At 39.2% G+C, this 23496-nt stretch overlaps 2 protein-coding genes across 3 annotated transcripts in view; one reads left to right on the plus strand and one right to left on the minus strand.

The window, feature by feature from the left end:
• Positions 1–4089: 4089 nt before the first annotated feature.
• On the plus strand, positions 4090–17444 carry LOC106156383 (uncharacterized). The gene is made up of 5 exons (XM_013531602.2): positions 4090–4384; positions 5268–5364; positions 8547–9083; positions 9914–16365; positions 16577–17444. The coding sequence occupies exons 3-4, from the start codon at positions 8578–8580 to the stop codon at positions 16347–16349; spliced, it is 6942 nt and encodes a 2313-aa protein (XP_013387056.2). The 5' UTR covers positions 4090–4384; positions 5268–5364; positions 8547–8577; the 3' UTR covers positions 16350–16365; positions 16577–17444.
• LOC106156384 (L-fucose kinase) overlaps positions 10965–23496 on the minus strand; it is a 34040-nt gene continuing 21508 nt past the window's right edge. For both annotated transcript variants that reach the window (XM_013531606.2, XM_013531605.2), the window contains 9 exons: positions 23309–23470; positions 22639–22673; positions 22358–22461; positions 21995–22132; positions 21424–21518; positions 20772–20990; positions 20345–20444; positions 19713–19936; positions 10965–19058 (listed from right to left, as the gene is read on the minus strand). In XM_013531606.2, coding sequence (XP_013387060.2) covers positions 18966–19058; positions 19713–19936; positions 20345–20444; positions 20772–20990; positions 21424–21518; positions 21995–22132; positions 22358–22461; positions 22639–22673; positions 23309–23470 — 1170 coding nt within the window. In that variant the 3' untranslated portion in view covers positions 10965–18965. The remainder of the gene's footprint in view (positions 19059–19712; positions 19937–20344; positions 20445–20771; positions 20991–21423; positions 21519–21994; positions 22133–22357; positions 22462–22638; positions 22674–23308; positions 23471–23496) is intronic.

Genomic DNA, 23496 nt, shown 5'->3' on the forward strand with positions numbered 1-23496 from the left:
ATCTGTCCAACAAATTAATGCCACAAATGCAAGCCATAATTAACAAATAATTACAAAAAAATATTGCACACTCTACTCACCTTAACTTTAAAAAAAATAGATTATATTAAGATTACAATTCAGATGAGCAAATTTATATAAATAACCAAAACCGTTCAACATATATCCATGTTCTTTTTATGCACAGTTTAACAGGTAGACTTGAATTAGCAGCATTAGTTGACAACTATATGTAATTTACGCAAATTGAGTATTAAAGGTGCGTTGCATTGCTCAAACAAAATGATCGACTGTGGTCCGTAAAAATGACATTTTTCACTCAACAAGACAGCAAGTTTTCAAGCTTCAAAAGAGTATACAATTACGAGTTTTAAGTACTAAATTTCGAGTACTCCTTGCTATGGAGATAAAGTTAATGTTTTTCTCACGTGGTGATAGAATTATGGAAATTTGGAACCCCAAACGTGGTTTTCAGATCGAAGTTTTCGAAATGTTTTTGGGATAAAGGGGAATTTTTTTTTTTTTTGCTTTATTAAAGGTCTAACCCTCATTTCTGTCTTCAAAATTAAGAATTTTACAACAGGTATTAGAATTGAGTATAAATATTGTAAATGCCAAGTTCCTAATGATGAATAAAATGCTCGCAACTTAGAAAATGAAAATATGAATTTTAAAAATCTTTTGATAGAATTTTGTCAACTAAGCATCAAATAATTTAAAAATTGAATTAAATTGATTATGTATTATTTGTAAGATCAATAACGTAAGACTGCTTCAGTATGTTTTATTTCTCTCCATAGCATTTTAAGGAACGTAAAAAAAGCAACATAAAATAACAAATGTGCAAAATTACGTAAACAGATATTTCAAGGAAGCTGTTTTCATCTTTTGATTAAAAGGTCAAACTGAGCTTCACTTGCCAGTTTCCCTGGACAAGAAAAATAATTCCGTTTTTTTAGCATTATATTTACTTTGAAATATCATTTGAAATGTCAAGTCACAACTTGCTGCCTTGCTGAAGAATACCGCATATAGTTTTACAAACGTTACGGAGGCAAACTCATTATAATTATAGTAAAACATGTTTAAAGGTATAAGGGGCGGTTTTATATTTTGGTGAAATAAAACCAGTCTTGTTACTAATGACTACGCAATTTTAAATATGCTGCGTTTTGGATTTTTACAAAAGTCTTTGAAATTTGGAAGCAAAAAATCATGGTAAATTGCTTTAGACAACGTGATATTGATATTAGCCATAAATGAGAAATATCAAAATTACGTTCAAATTTAACTTGCAAATTGGTGATAGCAATTCGCCCCCTATGCCTTGAAAAGGGTTGCTTTCATAATCAGCCACGCAGAAAGCATTGTAACTATTTACTAGGTCACATACTTCAGTGGGTCGAAATATATCATTGTATGGTATTATTTGTGAAATCATGCCAAAATAAGAAATGGAAGTACAACACTAAACCTTTATCCTGTCCGTTAATCTTCAATTGCGACTCTTTTGCTGAACTATAATTATGACTCAAAATCTTATTCAAATCTACTTACAAAATTTCAACAGCCAAAATTTTAAAAGAGCCATTCCACAGAATTTTCCCCATCTCGATTATTTCGCCTGTAAAACTTAATTTCACTACTAAATCTACCGATGTAGTTTCAAGTTCTGTGAAGTTAACGTGAGGTACAACATCCCTGTCATGAGGTGCGTGATGAAATAAAGGTGTCATGGAGGACACAAATTATCACGTGGGGAAAATTTTGGTGGATGGCAAAACCCAGTGTTCAACATACAGCTGTCAAACTCATTTTTAAAATGCATCAAAGATAAGTTTTCGACAAATACCTAAAGCCATTGCCTTAGAACGTTTCGTTAAATCGGTTAAAACTGAAATATCCATATATATATACTTAGTATCCTGGCCGCCTCGCATCCACACCCTGGTCACGCAGAACTGAAGAAGTGACATCTCTTCCAAGGGTTTATGTTTCAAATGATCCATGGGGGTAGGAAGCAGGAAAAGCAAGGTTCTATTTATCAGTTAGCATAAATTGACAGACAAAACTTGATAAACAATGTACATGTACAAAAAAATAGTAATGCTCAGAAAGCTTTTGTTTCCCGCATATTTCGAAATACACCAGATTGAATTAATTAAATTTAGCTTCAGACCCTTACACACCCCAAAGTAAAATGGCATTTTGTAGGTCACTAGCTATCCATATATGGTCTATGCATACTGCAATCTGAGCAGTTTTTGCCTAGTTTGACAAACCAAACCGTTCTATAGCGCCATCTGGAGGGGAAAAGAAATTATCTTCTCTGCTGCAATCGGTACCTTAGCAGATTGTTGTAGCGTGTGTGTGTGTGTGTGCGTGTGCACGCGCTTGTGCGTACTTAATCTTTAGCACCACAGAGATGGCGATAATAATGCAATTCGAACTGGCATATATACAAATAAATTTATAGTCATTTACGAGAATCACACCAACAGTACATGTTATCTACAAACTGTACGGGCATTACCTCTGCTCACGGTCAGCTGTCATCTTGGATCTATTAATTATATGAATCCAAAAACCATATAAAACGACCTTAAAATACTACATCAGTCTTCCATAATGTAAAAATGCAATGATAAAATAAATAAACCCATTATATTACCTTTAATTTAATTTAATTCAATTTTAGTTCATTATTATTTTAATTAAATTAATTTATTTATTCGTTTTTATTCACTACCACAATATTTCATTCCAACCCCTCAGAGTGCCCTCTTTAAATAAAGTTTATCATCAGCATCATCTCGTTTAGCGCTCTCGCATTGAGATAGATTCTGTATAAAATGGAGTTGCCTTAAAATACTTTTGAATCTGAAAGAACTTCATATTCGATGATAACGATTTGTGGTAACGACCTTCAATAATCCATCTATATCAACTCTACAAAATAGCTTTAAATTATTCACAACTGTTAGACCCGCACAAGAATATAAAAAGAAAAAGTCGCCAGCGATAATTTTTTGTCAGTATTTACACGTAAATGTTGCAAAATTGGTTGTCAGTGACATATCGACCTTTTACGTGCGAACGACCGCCGAATAATGAACTCCAACTTAGAAAACCCTATTTATTCTGTAAACTTCGTTGCATATTTAAAATCTATAACAAAGGCGACTGTTGATCCTCTTCAACCTAGGTTCGTCTACCGACTTATACCAGTGAAATTTGCTTTTAGCATTTAATTACTACTGAGGTTTGATATTAAATTACGGCTCTGAAAAAAGTGTTAAAATATCGCGTCACACGGTCGCAGGCCATTATAGACGGAACTTCCCCAGTCGTATGCTGCGTCACCGTCTTAGTGACAATGGCGTCCAGCGCATGTTTGTAAAGAGGATATATCTCAAGTTTCCTTTCTTTCATACAGGTAGATCACAGGCTGATTAGAATCGTATTTATCGTATACTAATTAGTCCACCTGATAATGTCCTTGTCGTTATTAGCATTCCTAATTAAGTGACGTATGTAAGACAATTGAATCTCACCTAATGGTCACGCGTCACGACCCATTGTGGTCCGATTTAAGGTTATTTCTATCACTTAATTTGATAATCATAAGTTTTCAAATTGATAGCGATACCACAACATTGGGAAGAAATAACATAAATGACATGCCGATCTTCGGCTTTCAATGGTCAGTCTCCTACCACTTCCTTCCAAGTGACCAAAAGTCACGACTTCGATAAAAAAAAACACTGAAAAGCCCATCTGCAGCTGCGTTAATTGTAATCCATAACTGAGTATATCATTGACTCGAAAAAGAAGTCAACGTTCCTAAAATCGCTCTGGATGCTTTCATCGCTTGCTTAATAACTAACTTAATCACTTGCGCAAGATTGCTATCACCATTCCTCATCAGCATCGGGCCAATCATCGCTCCAATGGTACTGGCTGGAGATTACGCTGAATTTCCCTATCTCTCTTCTAAAGGGAATCCTGCATCTTCTTGGGTCGCCGCGCGTTGCAATTAAGTCCCAATTATTCTCCACGATAACCCCAGTGACCCACGGCACCCTGCCTTATTTCCTTAAAAACTCCTGAATGCATTAAACTCGTCGTTAGAATTAATAGCGGGCTCAGGTGAAAGATAACGTTGGTCGACGGAGTCAGACCGTTGAATTAAGCGAGGGAAAAAAGTACACGATGGTCCCCCTTTGCTAAATAATCATCGAGGGCAGCTGAGCGTTTAAACGATTCTACACGGTCCGTGAACATCGAGAGGCTCTAGGGTGAAGACGGAAGTTGCCGTGACAGAGTGGATCTCTTTGCACCACCGTCGGGCCACGGAGTAGCAGGCTCCCAGGTTTCATGTAGGGTAAGATATAGAAATCCGCCATTTTATAAAGATTTTAGCAATTATTACATAGTTATGTCATTCTTTACGTTTATTTTTGATTTTTTAACGTTTTGCATTAATTTTGAAAGTACATAATTGGTATAAGACGTATGATTAGTTGAATGGCAATCACTACAACATCCCCCCTCATTGTCAGTTTCGTAATACTTTACGTAAAGTCAACGTACATAAATGTCTTCGTGATACAGTAGTATCAGTACAGACAAGGGGGCATCAGCCGTGGTGAGTTAGCAAGGAATGCGTACGATATTTTGTCTTATTTTGTGTAATTTACCAAGTGATGATTTTAAGTGATATTAGTCAATTTTGAATAATTCCTGCATCCATAAACCGATATCTGTTAGCAACAGATTAAGCAGAGGTCAGAGTAAAGAGAAAAATTATTTATTGAAACTGGAATAAAAAAGTAACGCCATTACTTCTTAAGGGATTATTGGACAAATTATGGGCCGTATCTGTCCCTATTCCATAGACGTGATATCGAATGTGTTCATTATCTTTTACTGATGTTGTGTTTTAAAATAAGTCTAAGACCTCGTCTTCGGCGTCACATATGGACGGAGAAGGTTACAGTGATATCACTTTTTTTTAATTTTCTACCTGTGTCCCATACACAAATTGTAAGGGGTTTTATAAACTTTATGTGAATTTATTTATAGTATTCTGACATATTTATATCTGCCAGATCAGAACTTAACTTTTGTGAGAGTAGAAAACCCTTGTAGCGTGTTGTCTAATTTGCTATTCGTTTTTAGTATTTTCTTTTTATCGTGCCTTTTTGTTTTGTTTGTCACAATCTATTCTCTAGTTTTTTGTAAACATACTATGGGTCTATTTCCAGGGCTAATAAAGACAAGCTAAGTGAGAGGATATTGTCAAGAGAATCATCCAGACGCTAGCGAACGCTAGTGAAACTGGGAAGGTTATTATAACGCCCCGTAAGTACACCTATTGTTTTGCGATTCCGCATAAATTATTTTTTTAATTCTGATCGCTCGAAACGGAGAACTTATTGATGTTGTGTCTTTGTAAAGATGAAACAAAGCAGTTCTGTTTAAGATGAAATCGCTTTGAAGGTATATCGATTTTAAGTCACGCAGTTGAATTTCTAAAACAACTTGCTATTTTAATATATTCCCATAAACAGCGAATGAACTAGAATGTATCATATTTTCTTCGTTTTTTATTATTTTTTCTGTTCGAAAACCGTTCATGAAGATTAAGGCATTAAAAATTTTCAATCCTTGCTAGCGTGCTTAACCACAATTCGCCTTCATCTTAAATTATGCATACGCAAACTTATTACCTATTCTTGTTAAAAATGCAGATTGTCTGATTCAGATGGCAAGATAAGAGTTCTTGGTTCGGTGTGAACCGTATATTAAGTGTAAGGTATAATTTGTAAAGATTTTCCGCGTTGTAACAATTGTGCAGTGCAAGGTTGGATGCAAAAATGTATATGAAGTACATTTCAGACAAAAAACTCCTGGACAAAACTTTGTTTTCATGTCCATCGAATATAAATTAAAGTTTAATATGGCCTATAAATCGCATCACCCGACTTCAAATCTAGTTAAAAATACAGCGCATGCGCAAAATAATCTAGAATTTCCCGGTCGTGACGTTTATAATGAGGGTATGATACGACTCCCCTCCCCCTTTATTATATCTTGTAGATAGAAATGAATATATACGCCGTGTAATTTTGCCTCCTCTATCATGCGTTTGTGCAGTCCGTATGTGTCATTCATAAGCAAATTGTTCAGATGTCTCGAGGAATTATAGATCTGCAGGGAATCTATCTAGATTATGATACGGAGCGTGACAAGGAAAAGTATAGACAACATCAACTTGACAGACATTTTGTCTAATCTAATCATGTAAAAACTATGCACGCCGCTTTACCTATGTAGTGTTGGGTCTCCAGGCCCGTAGTCAGGGGGCTCCTGGGGGGGGGGGGGTTCGAAAGACCCCCCCCCCCCTTTTTTGCCAGGAAAAGGTCCCCTATGTACATGAAGGTTTCATGATAAAAGGTCCACTTTTTAAGAAAAAAAGAAACCCCCTTTTGAAATTGCTGGCTACGGGCTTGGTCTCTTTTGGTTATCGGTTGAAACAAACGACATTGTTCTTCGGGTGCGGGAAGGAGAAAAAGTTGAATGTCACTGGGTAAGTCGGGAAGCTCCAGGAACTTCCTTGTTCTGGTGACAGAAAGGGGGGGGGGGTAAAAGTCAACAGTCTTTGTGGGAAATATCATTTCATGTCTTTCTAACATCTATTTATCCGACAATCACGAAGTACATTAATTTGAAATGTGCTCATCTCCATTGCAAGATTGATTACCTGATACAGTTATCTGGACATAATTTTTCGATGTTTCCAGCGATATCCTATTTTGCCTACTTATTGCTTATTCAAGGTGAATTTTCACATTCATTTTAATTAAGTGGGACCTAATTGAGGTACGTTGATTAATGTGGGACATACGCCGACAAAGAAATGCAAATGTGCTGCATTTCATTTATTAAAGAATCTATTCTACATTTTTATGATATCTAAAATTGTGAAAGTTTAAATTTTTTGTTCATATAAAGGTATAACACTGTCAAGACGAATTCATCACTTTTAGTGAACCTTTTACGCCAATTACCAAAAGAAAGAAAATAAAGGAGTTTACAAAGAGTGGGTTTTAAGTTCAAATTGAATCGAGATAAGATGTACTGAAACAGGCGCGATGTTTAGACGTTGGAGATTTTATTAACGATATCAGCTGTTGTAACTTTGGAACAAAGAAAAACAACTTTTGTCTCAGACAATCTAAATTATCACGTGAAATCACTACAGACCAACATAAAAATTAATACCACATAATCGTCAACCCGCGAAATATGCAGTGGAACAAAATATCTATTAAAATTACAAATTAGCTTGAACATATATAGATAAATCAAAGAGAAATTCCACCGATCAAACGAGTTCTGGTTTTAAAAGTTATAAATAAAATGCGGCTTGTTACGGGCAGACAGATATGTATCTTTTTTACCCCCGAGGCCACGAAAGTGTGCGTCATTTTGTATACCTTCCTTCGAGGAGACTAGACCGTAGCCGCCGCGGTGGGGTTTTACATTAAAAGGTGGTATTTTCGATTACAACCCGATTTTTGTATAGATAAAAATATGCATCTCTTCTGATTTCTTTTTGATAATGATGACTACTATGCACTGATGATAAGGCTGATACTTTTTGTTATTCGAGAGTAATAAGAATTTTGTGGTCCAAACGTTTTTATATGTGTGATGACTGGTATGTACGTAAAATATAATAGAAATAAGATGAAATAATTTTTCAACCACTGCCTTTACACGGCTGAAGACGGCACTCGTTATTTTATGACAATAACCGAAAAATAAGATCCATCAGTATCACAACAAAACATTTTACACACACACACACACACACACGAAAAAAAATGTATAAGAATAAAGCACCATACAAATACAATGTACAAGGGTATTTTAATTCCTTCCCCCAGAATGTAACGAAAGTAAATCACAAAATGTAAAATCCAGTTTGCGTACTTCGCTTCACTGGATATTCGTTTACCTCGGCAACCAAGGAATGGTGATATTCCTCTAATTATATAAACTTAAGGATATGGACAAAAGAGGTCGCCACTACCAAGAGTAGTCTTCCTTGTAATCTATGTTATATATTCTGATCTTATATGTACATGTGCGTTCACACGCACGAGGAAATGGGAGGTTTCGTAATCTCAGTATAAGATATAAGACCGTTTATACATATGCCGATGTATATATGATGCAGACATTACTTGGGAAGCATTGAAAGAAAATTCATTTTATAAAGAAAACGATACTGGGTATTATGTTTTTTTTAGCGTTTTTCAAATTTAATATATTTAAACTTAATTCTTTTTAAAACATGAGATATTCTCGTTCTTGTTATTAACTACGTAAAACAATAACGTTGTCTATTTAATTTGTCGCTTTAAATAGAATAAAAAGCATAATTTAAAAAAGTAGAAACTAGGCAACTATAATAACTGTTCACCCTATTACCTATATATTTACATTATTTCTTACATTTTTTATTTCTCTTTCAGTACAAAAAAAGAAAACAAAGATTTTAAAAAGATGAAACCGAGAACCATCATGTTTTCCGCCAAAGAACTGACAATACTGTTGGTATTATGCCACTGTCCAAGACTCATTTTAAGCACACTGGACACAGGGACATCTCTTTATAGTGGACTTGGCAGCTCTAGCCTATATGCTAGCCCTTACAGCACAAGCGCTTATCAAAGCCCATACGGAAGCGCGAGCAGTTCTTTATTCGGGAGCTCTTTGGGAGGACAGTATGGCGGACTGAACAGCCCGTATTCATCATACGGCGGTGGTTACTCCAGTCCCTATTCCTCCAGCCGATACGGTTCATCAAGCAATGCGTACGCTAGTCCGTATTCCAGCTCGTACAGCAGCCCGTATTCAAGTTCTGGTTATGGCGGATATGGATCGAGCACGTCGTACGGATCTCCCTATGGCGGCTACAACAATGGATATGGCAGCGGATACGGCAGTGGATATGGCAGCGGATACGGTGGATATAATACTCCGAGCTTCGGCGTCAGTAACAGAGAAAGGTAAATTGAGACCTGATATGTTTATTTCTTATATTCTTTCTCTCTCTCTTTTTATTTTTTAAAATTATTATTATTATTATTATTATTATTATTATTATTATTTTGAGAAAGAGAGAGAGAGGCTGGTTAAATAAATCGGACTAAGGTTTCCCATACATCTTTGCACTTCGGTTTTCGAAATAAATCGGAATACCATACTTGTACTCTAACATTAAAACTACGGCTAAGAAAAACTACTAAAGTTTTGATAAAAAATGTTAAGACGGGGGAACTTGGCACTCAGCACGAAGGGGTTGAAGCAGGGGCCTGGTCTGGCAGTGGAGAAATGATACGTTTGTTAGCTCTAAGCGCCTAATATGGCAGCTGGGCTGTATCCTCCCCAGGGAGGTGAGAGCGACTATAGAGTGCAACAGGGCCAAAAATGACCAGGATTCTCTGACTTAAATAAATTTCATTAAAAAAATAAATAAATAAAATAAATAAATAAAAAGTATATAAATATATTTTTCGGGTTGCAATATTTCAATAAAGATTATTATTATATCATAACGGACAGGCGTTTTAATCTGGGACAAAAGTATGTACATGTAGTGTACATTCAGAGGGACAAATGGAGTATTTAGTTTAATGGCAAATATGCAATATTTTGATAACAGATAAAAAGAGAAGTACACATACACAAGATAAACTGAGTTCGAAAAGATGATGTATTTTCTAATCGATATTTTTATGTAAAAAACGCGTGCATATTTTTTCTTCAGAATAGTTCATATAAAATAGTAAGTTTGTCTAGAAAACGGAAGTATATTAAATTTTCATCCACCTTTCAGATGCGGCTATCTCCTCATCAGCACCAGTACCCAGGGATGCTGTGAGAACGTTCCCTACGTCCTGAGCCAGGCTGAATGTTGTACAGGCCAAATCCTCCCCCGTGGTCAGTGTCTCGCCGCTCAGGTGGTCTGCGGGGGCATGCTGTACGACCCCCAGTTTAAAGAGTGCTGCGGGAACACCACGGTGGACATCGGTCTTTGCTGCAGCGGCGCACCCTGCGGTATCTGTAGCGGAGTCAGATTCGACACCACCAGGCGTGAATGTTGCCAAGGTCGACTGGTCGAGTTCGGCTATTGCTGTGACGGATTCCCTTGTTCGTACTGCGGTAACATTAAGTACAATCCGAACCGAGAAGAGTGCTGCGGCAATCAGCTCGTCCCGATAGGTTTTTGCTGCGGCGGAAGACCTTGCTCTATTTGCGGCTCCTATCCATACCAGCCCAACGAACAGGAATGCTGCGGTGATACTACTCCTGTTGAGAAAGGTTACTGCTGTAATGGCGTAGAGTGCGCCCTCTGTGGTAGAACCAAGTACGACCCAAGGGCCGGGGAGTGCTGCGGGGGTCAGGTAGCTGACAAAGGCATGTGCTGCGACGGGTACCCGTGTGGTATTTGCGCCGGACAGAAATTTTTCCCTCAGAATGACGAATGCTGTGGAGCTGCCCTCGTCCCGGTTGGCATGTGTTGTGACGGTTACCCCTGCGAAGTCTGCGGTGGTTTCAAGTACAACCCACGCGTGCAAGAATGCTGTAACGGCAAACTTGTTCAGCTCGGTATGTGCTGCGACGGAATCGAATGTTTCGAGTGTGGCCTCGATAAATATAACCCTACTCTTCAGGAGTGCTGCTCTGGTATCATCGTCGAAAAGGGCTTCTGCTGTGACGGAAAACCTTGCTCCAGCTGCGGGCCACTAATGCTTCAGTACAACCCAGATTCGCAAGAGTGCTGCAATGGTACAGTTGTGACCAATCTCGGGTTCTGCTGTGACGATCGTCCGTGCCAGGCCTGTGGGTTTGGTCTTTTCAATCCTTTCACCCATGAATGCTGTGGAAACAAGGTCGTGAGAAAAGGCATGTGCTGTGAAGGAGAGGTTCCCTGCAGACTTTGTAACGATCTCAAATACAGTTACCTCGTGCAAGAGTGCTGCGGCCTTGACCTAGTTAATAAAGGTGACTGTTGCCGTGGAGTTACATGCGAAGTGTGCGGTATTTATAAATTCAACCCTGTAGAGCAAGAATGCTGTGGCGGGCAAGTTGTAGACAGAGGCGGATGCTGTGACGGAATTCCATGTCAAATGTGCGGGCTGGATAAGTACAACCCGAACATCCAAGAATGTTGCGGTGGAACTCTGGTCGAGAGTGGCTTCTGCTGTAATGGAATCCCCTGCTCAAGCTGTGGTCCGACGAGTCTGCTGTATAACAGAAACACTCACACTTGCTGTGATAACCAGGTGGTCCTGCCTGACATGTGCTGCGATGGTATACCATGTGGACTGTGCAGCTCCGCCAAGTACAATCCAGCCCAGCAAGAATGCTGTTCCAACCAACTCGTACCAAGAGGAATGTGCTGTGAAAACGTTCCCTGTGCATTGTGCGGACAGAATAAGTATCATCCCCAGCGACAGGAATGCTGTGGCCAGACACCAGTTGATCCAGGAATGTGCTGTGAGGGCGGCGTCCCTTGCGGTGTTTGCCTTAGTACCAAGTACAACCCCACCCGTCAAGAGTGCTGTAACAACAGGCTAGTGGAAGCCGGCTTCTGCTGTGATGGTGTCCCATGTGCCCTCTGTGGAGACTTCAAGTTTAACCCCAACACACAAGAATGCTGTGGTGGCCAAGTGGTTGAGACCGGGTTCTGCTGCGACGGATTCCCGTGTCAAATCTGTGGTGATGTCCGTTTCCATCCTCAGCGGCATGAATGCTGTGATTTTGCTCTTGTAGAAGTCGGCAACTGCTGCAATGGTTATCCATGTCAGATTTGCGACACCAAGAAATTTAACCCAAGAGAATTTGATTGCTGCAACGGCCTGATTGTGGGTGCTGGAATGTGCTGTGAGGGGATCCCCTGCTCCCTCTGTGGGGTCAACAAATACCACCCACAGAAACAAGAATGTTGCGGAGGAGTTATCCCTGTCCTTCCCGGCATGTGCTGTAATGGCAGGGAGTGTCAAATGTGTAGTGGACTGAAGATCGATCCAAGACTTCATGAATGCTGTAATAACCAGGTCGTAGACGCAGGCATGTGCTGTGGTAATGCGTTGTGTGGACTGTGTGGAAGAGAAAAGTATAACCCTAACCTTCAAGAATGCTGCGGAGGCTCTGTGGTTGAGAAGGGTTACTGCTGCGGTGGAAAACCGTGCGGTATATGTAACGATGCTCTGTTTGATGTCGTGACTGAAGAATGCTGTGGAGGTGCTGTAGTCAAGCAGGGAATGTGCTGTAATGGACAGCCTTGCAAACAGTGTGGCTATGGTTTATTCAACCCCACAACCCATGAATGCTGTGGTACCATGAAAGTAGTGAGAACTGGCATGTGTTGCGATGGTCAACCCTGTGGCCTCTGCGGCTCATACAAGTATAACCCACAAGCCCAGGAGTGCTGTGGAGACCGTCTAGTAGAGAGAGGATACTGTTGCAATGGCTATGTCTGCTCGACATGCGGCGTTTACAAATACAATGCAGTGGACCAAGAATGCTGTGGCCAAAACCTGGTGGTTGATAAAGGCATGTGCTGTGATGGCAATGCTTGCTTGATGTGTGGTCTGGACAAATACAACCCTGCAGTCCAGGAATGCTGTGGTGGTGCCCTGATAGAGAAAGGCTATTGCTGTGAAGGAGTTCCATGTGGAATCTGTGTAGACTTGATGTTCAACCCACAAACCCATGAATGCTGCGGTTCTAATATTGTAGAGAAGGGGATGTGCTGTGATGGGTTCCGCTGCTCCATGTGCGGCACCTTCAAGTATCACCCTAAAAAACAGGAGTGCTGCGACAACAAGCTGGTTCCTTTTGGTATGTGCTGTGATGGCTATCCATGCTCTCTGTGTGCCGAGAATAAGTATAATCCTCTTGCTCTCGAGTGTTGTGGATCTCAGCTAACCGGGCGTGGGATGTGCTGCAATGGGCTACCATGCCAGAGATGTGGCGGAATCAAATACCATCCTCTCAAGCAGGACTGTTGTGCAGGAGGTTTGGTCCCATATGGTATGTGCTGTGCGGACAAACTTTGCCAGTTTTGTGGGGAAGCCAAATACAACCCACTCGAACAAGACTGCTGTGGTGGCCAACTTGTCAGGAAAGGACTGTGCTGTGAGGGAGTGCCCTGCTCTGTCTGTGCTGAAAACCAGTTGTACAACCCAGCCAAATTTGACTGCTGTGATGGGCGTCTGGTGAACGCTGGCTTCTGCTGTCACGGCGTGCCTTGCCAGGTGTGTGGTGACAAGCTGTTTAATCCACAGGATCAAGAGTGCTGTGGCACAAGCCTTGTGACCCCAGGACTTTGTTGTGAGGGTACCCCATGTGAGAAATGTGGCGACCAGCTTTTTAGCCCAAAGAAGCAGGAGTGCTGTGCAAACTACCTCGTCCCACTGGGCATGTGCTGTGACAACTACCCCTGCTCATTATGTGGTCCAGAAGACACCAAGTATAACAGACACAAGAAAGAATGCTGTGGAGGAGAGGTGGTCCTATTTGGTGGATGCTGTGAGGGAGTGCCATGTGCAATGTGCAGAGATCTAAAATACAACCCACAAACCCATGGTTGCTGTAGCGGTCAGTTAGTTCAGTATGGTTTCTGCTGCAATGGAGTGCCCTGTGCCATGTGCTATGATGAAAAATTCAATCCACAGACCCATGAGTGCTGTGATAAAATAGTGACCGAGTCAGGCATGTGCTGCGATGGTCTTCCATGTGGTATATGTAACGGCATCAAGTATGACACAGCCAAGCAAGAGTGCTGTGGAGGCCAACTTGTTCGAAAAGGTTTTTGCTGTGATAACGCCCCATGCCAGATGTGTGGAGACCAGAAATTCAGCCCTGTCAAGCAAGAATGCTGTGCCTTTAATCTTGTACCAGTTGGCATGTGCTGCGATGGTTATCCATGCGACATCTGCGTCAATGAAAAGTACAATCCACACAAGAGTGAATGTTGTGGTAATGAGCTTGTTGCCTATGGTATGTGCTGCAGCGGCTTGCCTTGCGCCATGTGTAAAGAGCAGAGGTTCGATCCAAGAGAAAAGGAATGCTGTGGTGACGTCCTTGTAGAGCCAGGCACCTGCTGTGAGGGTGTACCATGTGGTCTTTGTAACAACAGAGTGTATCATCCACTTAAACAAGAATGCTGTGGCAGCACTATTGTAAATAAAGGCTTCTGCTGTGAGGGATTTGTCTGTGGATACTGTGGTGATTACAAATTCAACCCTAACACATACGAATGCTGCGGTAACTCTGTGGTCAAGAAAGGTTTTTGCTGTGATGGCGTTGAATGCCAAATCTGCAGTGGTAAAAAATACCATCCACAGAAGCAAGAATGTTGTGGTGGCACTCTGGTGGAATTTGGCATGTGTTGTGGTGGTGTCTTGTGCCAGACTTGCGGTGAATTTAAATACAACCCTATCAACTATGAATGCTGTTATGGCCGACCAGTTGAAAAAGGTTTCTGCTGTGAGGGTTCACTTTGCGTTGACTGTGGTGGGTTTAAATTCAACCCTTACTTTGAAGAGTGCTGCGAAGGTAACCCAATGAGAATCGGTTTCTGTTGCGGTGGAAACAAGTGCCCGACGTGCGGAAACCAGCCTTTCGATCCAACACGTCACGAGTGCTGTGGGCGCAGAGTCGTTGGACTTGGTCTGTGCTGCGGTGGCGTAGAATGTGTACAGTGTGGCAACAACAAGTATAACCCAGTGAGTCAGGAATGCTGTGGGGGTGCTGTCACGGAGAAAGGCAACTGCTGCAATGGAGCACCATGTCAGATTTGCCGAAACGTGAAATACAACCCCTTGGTGAATGAATGCTGCGCTGGTAATCTTGTCCCAGCAGGTGACTGTTGCAATGGAAGCCCATGCTCAACCTGTGGTATCTCAAGATTCGACCCTACTGTCTCCGAATGTTGTGCCGGCACAGTGGTAGATATAGGCATGTGTTGCAACGGCGTGGTATGCGGTGTGTGCAGTGATGTGAAATTCAACCCCACCGTTCAAGAATGCTGTGGCACATCTTTGGTGCTGCCAGGCAGCTGCTGTGGCGGAGTCGAATGCGGGATATGTGGCTTCTACAAATTCAACCCAGTTCTGGAAGAGTGTTGTGACAACAGGAGAGTGACACCTAAAGGCCTGTGCTGTGGTGGCTTTGAATGTGGTCTTTGCGGTGGTGTGGCCTATCCACCTCAGTCGCAAGAATGCTGCTCTGGCCAAATCGTTGATCTAGGTTTCTGCTGTAATGGCGCACCATGCATCCTGTCTTCTAGCGGATCAGTGATTGGAGAAACTGGCACACCTGGTGGCAACTCCATAGCAACTGAAGCTTCCTGTTTGGGCGTGGCTTATGACAGTGGGACCCAAGAGTGCTGCAATGGCCAGGTGGTTCCAGCCGGTCAGTGCGTCCTGACCCCTCCAGTTCAACCAAACACGGGCAACCAGATCCTACAGAAGTGCGGTGGAGCCAGCTACGATCCTTCTGTGAATGAGTGCTGTGCTGAGGTCTTGGTAGAGAGAGGCATGTGTTGCGATGGTTGGCCGTGCCGACTCTGTGGCACCGTCAAATACAACCCAACTGTTACCGAGTGTTGTGGTGATCTTTTGGTGGACGTTGGTCAGTGTTGTAATGGCCAGGCATGCCAAATAGTCCAAGTTGAACGATGCGGTGCTGACACATTCGATCCGACTTCTCAAGAGTGTTGTGGTGGTAGGGTCGTTCCAATGAACTTCTGCTGCGATGGTGCAATCTGCGACACATGCGGAGGACAGAAATACAGTCCCGTGACCCGTGAATGCTGCGGAACCACCATTGTTGAGAAGGGCTTCTGCTGTAGTGGGAACATACCATGTAAGCAGTGTGGCTCCCAGCTGTATGGCCAAGGAAAAGGCTGCTGCGCTGGTGTAATCTTTGACCTAGCCTCGCAGCTCTGCTGTGGAAATGAAGTCACAGACTCCGATACCCATTACTGCTGTGATGGCAAAGTCTGTCACAACGATGGTGACACCCCACCATCTGGCGGCAGAGATCCAACCACCTGTGGTACTTACAACATCAATGTTGCCGTGGAAGGTTGCTGTGGTGATAAACCATACTATAAACGTGATCAAGTCTGCTGTAACAATAACATCCGGTCCAGGTCGACCTGGGAATGCTGCCAGCACCCGTCTGGGTACCAGGTTCCTTTGCCAATGGCAAGTGGCGGCTGCAAGTCGTTAAATTTCCCTGTGGTCCAGCCAGCATGATCAACAGTGGTGAAAGGTGGGTGTGGCTGTTTTTAATATGGTTATTTCAGAAAATTTGGAAATTATATTTGAAGCATGATTTAATTATTCTTTTTTGTATTAGGATACATAATGTTTCTGCAAGTTATTTTCGCAAAGAAATATCACTTTATTAAAAAAAAACTCCTAAAATTCCTTTTTTTCCTATTTTATGATTTACTCTTATGATTGTTTTTTTCTCTCCTCAGGTACGACAGTCTATCACTTGTGGTACGAAGTCTACAAGTCTTAGGGGGAAGTCTAGGATGAAATCCAAAAAGAAGGAAAACTGTCAAAATCTCTACATATGATGACTTAACTAAACATCTGTACTACTGGTGAAAATTTCATTTGATCACTTACTATATCATCTATCTTCCCTTTCTCCCCAATGAAAAAGGTCCTGTATTTTTAGTTGAAATACAAATTAAATCCATTTCATTTCTCCATTCTTTCTGACTTTTGTACTTTCTCAGTACAAAAGTCAACTTCATAAGTCCTCATATATTGAGATTTTGGATGTTTTACTACGTGTTTTCGTCATCGTTTTTGCGATGTATCATGCATAAAAGCTTTAATTTCGAGACAGCCTGAGCTGTTTTATCATCTTTTTTTCTTTAAGAATTGTATAGTTCTTGCATAACCTCTTACATAACGTTTAACTTATTTCTAGAGCAATTGGAGTGATTTGAATTTGTTTTGTGTACTGACAGTGTAAACTGAAACACTTTGTGACGACTAGATACAAATATTGTTAATTCAAATAGTGTATGTTTTGGATAAAAATTGTGAAAATATTTGCTTGTTACTACAAAACACTATTAAGTAGAATAAAACTGTCGCACAATTGTCCACCAAAAATTAGCTGAAATGATTCACTTCAGAGATCAACATAATTCAATTGATGAGAAGGGAGATTTGAGTCGAATTGATTGAATTTTCCCATTCCCCCTTTTTAGATATGCAAAACAATATTGATTGGTCAATATACTTATTATATGTTATGTACATAAGTAGCGAAGTGTTCATTAGTAACATGGGTGTCAATGTTTTAAGCCACAATAAATATACCAATTACATCAATGTTTTGTTTTTCCATTCACTGATAAGAAAATATAAATCTAAATTCCTCAAAGCTTTGTCATGAAGAACAAAGGCAAGTACAACACGTCCATTGATGGGATACATGAAACATGCCTCGTGTTTTTGAAATAGTTAATTAAGATATAAATTAAACATAAATTTTTTCGGCCTTTAGTGTGGGGTCCAGAGAGAGAGAGAGAGAGAGAGAGAGAGAGAGAGAGAGAGAGAGAGAGATAACAAAACAGAGTTTAAATCATTTCAATTCCCCAATTCCCTCTCCTTGTGTTAATGATAAAGTCACAAGAAAAATAATCACACAAGACATTTGCTATTATTTACACAGGACGTATAATTTGGAATGCACTTGCAATGATACAACAGAAAATAGAGTTTGAATCATTTCAGCTTATATCAACTTATAGACTATTGTGTTTAATGACATAGTCACAAGAAATAGTCACACAAGACATTAACTATTATTTACACTTTCATATGGAATGCATTTGCATTAATTGACACAACACAGAGATATGGCTTTGAAATCAAGATTAATTGGTTTTCAACCTAAATGTTAAACTACTGCATTACATAGATCACTGAGCATTTATGCTTAACCCACTCACATGGCAGTGATTAAAATTCCAAATACTTTCTGGGCAATATCAACATGGACATCTGGTCAACACGCAAGAACAACTTGTTACAATATAGACATACTACACATCCCAAACAGGAGGCAGTATTTTTGACTGAACACATAAACATAAGACATTTTAAAAATAGCAACAAATCATATTGACAAAAAAGTTTGACTGAATACAAGCAAAATTAGTTCTTTTTTCTGAGTAAAATATTCTGAGCAAATCTATTACAACAGCAACACTAAAGAGACAGTGCCAATTTTTTTTTCAGTGATCACTAATCTAAAACAAAACAAAACAAAAAACAATAACAACACAAATATTGCATCAAACTGAATGATCTGTGCCCAACCTTCTACTTCATACCCAAATGCATAGTATTAATGCCCTAAATGGATAAACATTTCTTATATACTACATTTCTCAAGTAGTTTAAGACATGCTACTAAATACTGAACCCCAACCTTTGCTAAATAACTGTGATTTTACCAGAAGTTTACCAAGAATTCATGCTGCAGTAACTGTTATGGCCAGTAACTGTTATGGTCATAAGGCTAATTTAAGAAATTCAACTTTTAGCATATTTACGTACAGTCTGCCTCATCTGTTAGATTGTCAGGTTTTGAGTTACAAAGACAAAACCAATAAAATACATTATTGTGTAAAAAATATATCAAATATATATGCCTGACAGCAATATATCTTTACTTTTGTCTGGTGCACTATCTTGGATAGTTTTAGCCATGATTAAACACAAAGACACACACACACACATGTGCATAAATGTATATATTTAGAACCAATATCAAATCAACATGACCAATCGGTCATACATTGCGAGCTATGTTATCATCTTTTATGTGAAACTCACTCCTTAACACTTGTAAAAGTCATTGGCGTCTTCAATCCTGAGAGTCAAACCCTCCATGTCCACTGTGCCTCTGTGAACTGTAGCCCCATCTGCACCCTGGGAAATATAATATAATATAATATAATATAATATAATATAATATAATATAATATAATATAATATAATATAATATAATATAATATAATATAATATAATATAATATAATATCTGCTCTACAAATTAACAACAAAAATGTCCTAACTGAAGATTAAAAACAGATAATTTACGTATTTGGACAACTAAAATATCAGAGAACAGGGAAATGAGACAAATAATAATACAATATATATAATATCTGCTCTACAAAGTGATAACAAAATAGTCCTAAGTAAACATTAAAACAGAGAATTTATGTCTTTGGACAACTGAAATATTAGAGAACTGGTATATGCTTCTATTCTTCAAAGAAAGGAATATAAAATAGTGTACAGCCTGTTTGACAGTGGTATTATCATACCTCTTGAACAGAATAAACAATGAAAAGAAATAATATGGAGTTATTTCCTACATAAAACAAAATCAAATCAGTTCCCTTGATCCTATGGGGTAATGGATACACTGTGTTAAGCATTGTTTCAGCTGTCAACACCTCTGGTTATAAATTTACATAACTCCTCAAGTTCTTGTATCACAAATAACAAGGTTTTGAAAATGAAAATATTCATAATTCTTTTAGCGAAACCTGGTCTGTAACTGCTAGTATTTCTGTACCTCCACTTTCGCCAATGCTTCCTTCACAACATCAAATGAGTTTGGCTCCTTGGTAAGAATGTACATGAATCCCCCACCGCCAGCCCCTGCTAGTGTTGAGCCGTAAGCATAGGGGGCGATAGCGGCCATCATGGCCCTTGTGGTTGCCGAGTCACTTCCAGTCGCCATGCGAACTTTCAAAACCCAGTAGGTGTTTAAACATTCACCAACTTTGGCAAAATCACCTGCAAACAAACAACTTAGCTTTGTAAACAGATGGAATAAAATATTGCATGGAAATTGGAGTACAATAATTTTATTATTATTTTTTTTTTTTTTGCAATAAGTCTAGCAACCCTGAAAATTTATAAAATATTTTGGCTTTGAGTTTGGCACTCATCAGTCTTATAGTAAGTGTTAGAAAATAATTTAGCATGCCAAAGACTGAATTTACAGAATTTTGTGTTAAAATCCTCCACATGCCAATGTCAATTGGCTCAAAACATTAAAAACTTTTTGAAATTTTAAAAGACTTAAGAAAAACATTTCACATTGAAATTCTTTATGCCCTGCTGCTCTGTGTGACAAAAACATTGGTAAATGGTCACCAGGTCTGAATATGCAAAATATTTTGCAGTCTGAAATTTTTTTACCTGCTTCTAAAGCTCTGGCAGACTCCCATGCAATATTCACCAGTTTGTCCTCTGTTTCCACAATATCTGGGTCACGGGCATACCAATTTCTAATGCAATTCTGAAATGAGGAAGGCTATGCAATGTTCTACCTGTATATAACCAAAACAGAGTACAACCAGTTCATTTCCTCAAAATAGAGTAAAACCAGTTTTAGGAAATGATAATCATGATGAAATACAATTCTGCAGTACATTCGATCTAAATGTTCATAAAGAACATAAAATATCCCCCTTTAATTATCCTATGTAATGTGAATAATGATTTCAGACAGGCATTTTGAACTTGTTGCTTCAATAAGAAAGTCCTAATTTTGTGACACTAGGGGAAGGGAGGGTTGACTTCGCAACCCAATTATATCAACTGTTAGAAGAAGTTTTGTTTTAACCTGCAATATATTTCTTGCCAATCTCGTGGTTCCTGTATACACCAGAATGAGCCGCTCGTTCAATGCTTTCATCGTTTCCTTTGACACATTCAATGGAGTGTAGTCCACAAATAAGGGGAGTCCAGCTTTGGAGTGGCCTATCTTGATTCCACCTACAATGCCACCTATCTGATCTTGCCAACCACCTCCTGTTGTCATCAACTGCTCAAGATTCAATACCTGGAAAGAGACAAATTATGATAAAAACTTGAAAATTCCATCCCTTGAAAATTGATTAATATCTTTAAATGCCTGAATCTCACTTGGCCATATTAGGTAACAAACAATTCAAAATTATTGAGAGGCCCATTTTCAAGTTTGATGAAATTTTCAAAGTGAAAAAAAAATTACTCTGGCAGAGACTCGTCTCTAACAAAATTCTTAAGACTATCTGAATGTTCAAGTTTTCACCACTACGCCACGCCCTTGTAAGCTTTTTTTTTTTTTTTTTTTGTGACAGTGATAAATGTAGCAAAATTATACTATTTACAAAGTATCCACATATAACACAGAATCACTATTTTTTAAATTAGAAACACAAAGGCAATCTTATACAAAAAAGTCAACAGGTTTCTATAAATACAACATAATAAATATATATGTTAATACATACAGCATGCAGCAAGGAGCTGGTATCATAATGTTTCCCTACAGCTTTCCCCAGTGCAGCAATGGCTGCCCCTGCCAGTATACTGCTGGTGCCAAGACCTGGAAAAGAAAAGATGTCTAGGCTGATATTTCTATACAATGTAGGAAATCATTTAAAAGTAGCCCTCAACCTTTATCTTATCCCAAATTAAATGGCCAAACCAAACATAATGACTATGTAAAATAGAACTTGAACAAAAAAAGGTCATAACAACACCACTGCACACTACATCCTTTCAGATTCTTCAGTTTTGGTTCTAAATCTAATTAAAAAAATGAAATATTAATCACTTTTCACATTTCGGAGGCTTACAACTATGAGAAAAAAATAATACTTTCTCCCTGTGTGTGTGTGTGTGTGTGTGTGTGTGTGTGTGTGTGTGTGTGTGTGTGTGTGTGTGTGTGTGTGTGTGTGTGTGTGTGTGTGTGTGTGTGTGTGTGTGTGTGTGCATGCCTGCGTGTGTGTCTGTGTGTACGTGTGCGTGCACATGCATGCACTTGTGCAAGGTACACAGTGATACTTATACTCAACATACCTGATCCCCTTGGCAAATTTGACCAGGTTTCTATTTCAAATCCCCCCTGGTAGCGCTCAGTGAGTTGATCTTCTAGGCTCTGACTTGACATCAAATCTACTATCTCTGTCATGCACACAACAGCCTTCACCAAGGCAGCTAACAGAGAGAGGGCCAAAGCTTTATGAATATTTTCCATAGTACAGAAATATTAAAAGATATTTTTTAAGGAGAGTTACTTGACACTTTTTTAAAACATTCTCTAATTAAAGATAAATAAATAAATAAATAAATAAATAAATAAATAAATAAATAAATAAATAAATAAACAATTTGGAATTTCTTCAATCATTAAAAAATATCAGCTATAACAATTACAATTACCTGGAGCGTGTGGCTTGTTGTAGTTCTCTAGATCTGACAACTGCTCACAGCACACCCTGGTGGTAGTCCCGCCCTCCCCGCCAATCACTGAGATGATGACAGGACTGAAGAAATACACCAATCAGATGGGATTTACTTTTACTGACAGATCACTTGAGACTGAATGTGGCAAGAAAAAGACTTTTTGGGATTTTGAAAACTTTTATAGATTTCTAATTGAAAAAACTGTTGCCTTACTTCCATCAGTTGTGAGTGTTAAGACTCATATAATGTATGCTTACACAGGAATTCTTCTAACTTTCACTCCAATTGGCTTCTGAAAAAAAAAAACCCTAGTTAAAACATGTAGTAAAATAAATGGTACAGTAAGGTATTACAACATGACACTACTTCACAAATGCAATAAAAACATTACAGTACTGGAAAAGCATTCATAATGCAGACCTGCATCAAAGACTTTATTTGTAAGAAAGTATAAACAACTGACATTGTATGTGCTTTGAAACACTTTCAAGAAATATATTATCACATTAAAACTACAAAACTGAATAATAAAAGTATATATGGTTTTTGAAGGAAACTGTGTGTAATAGATTTTTAAAACCTTTCAAGGAGGTAAAAACATTACAGATTTTACTCTGCTCTTTTAAAACCTCTTGTAATTTCTAGGCTTCTGATTAGTCGACTAGCATGGCCTTTTTACTAACATTTTCTCATTATTTGATCAATTGCCGGGGGGGGGGGGTTCAAATGAATTATATTTTTGGCCAAGAAAAAGTCCTTTTTGAATCAAAACGTGATGTAGGTTCTATGCTATTAAAGCAGAAGGGACCAGTTTTTTTTTTTTTTTTTTTTACAAAAAATACCCCCCCCCCCCCCTTTGATATAGCTGACTACAAGCCTGGCTTACATATTCTATACTTGTTAAAGAATACACAACAAAAAGCTTGCCTTGCCATCCACCAGTAGTGCTAAGTCCACTACAGCACCTCCATGCTCATATGTGATTGGTGGAGTGTCAGACCAACCCCCAGCAAAGTCAGCCCTGGCAGGTGCCTCGGCAATGACCCACTTGTTCATGGGAATGGGCTCCGTAGGGGTGATAGTGATGAACTAAATTTAAAAAAAAAAGTGAAAGA

Source organism: Lingula anatina, chromosome 4 (assembly GCF_051362555.1).
Source record: "Lingula anatina isolate TDL-2025a chromosome 4, LinAna3.0, whole genome shotgun sequence".
NCBI lineage: Eukaryota > Metazoa > Brachiopoda > Lingulata > Lingulida > Lingulidae > Lingula > Lingula anatina.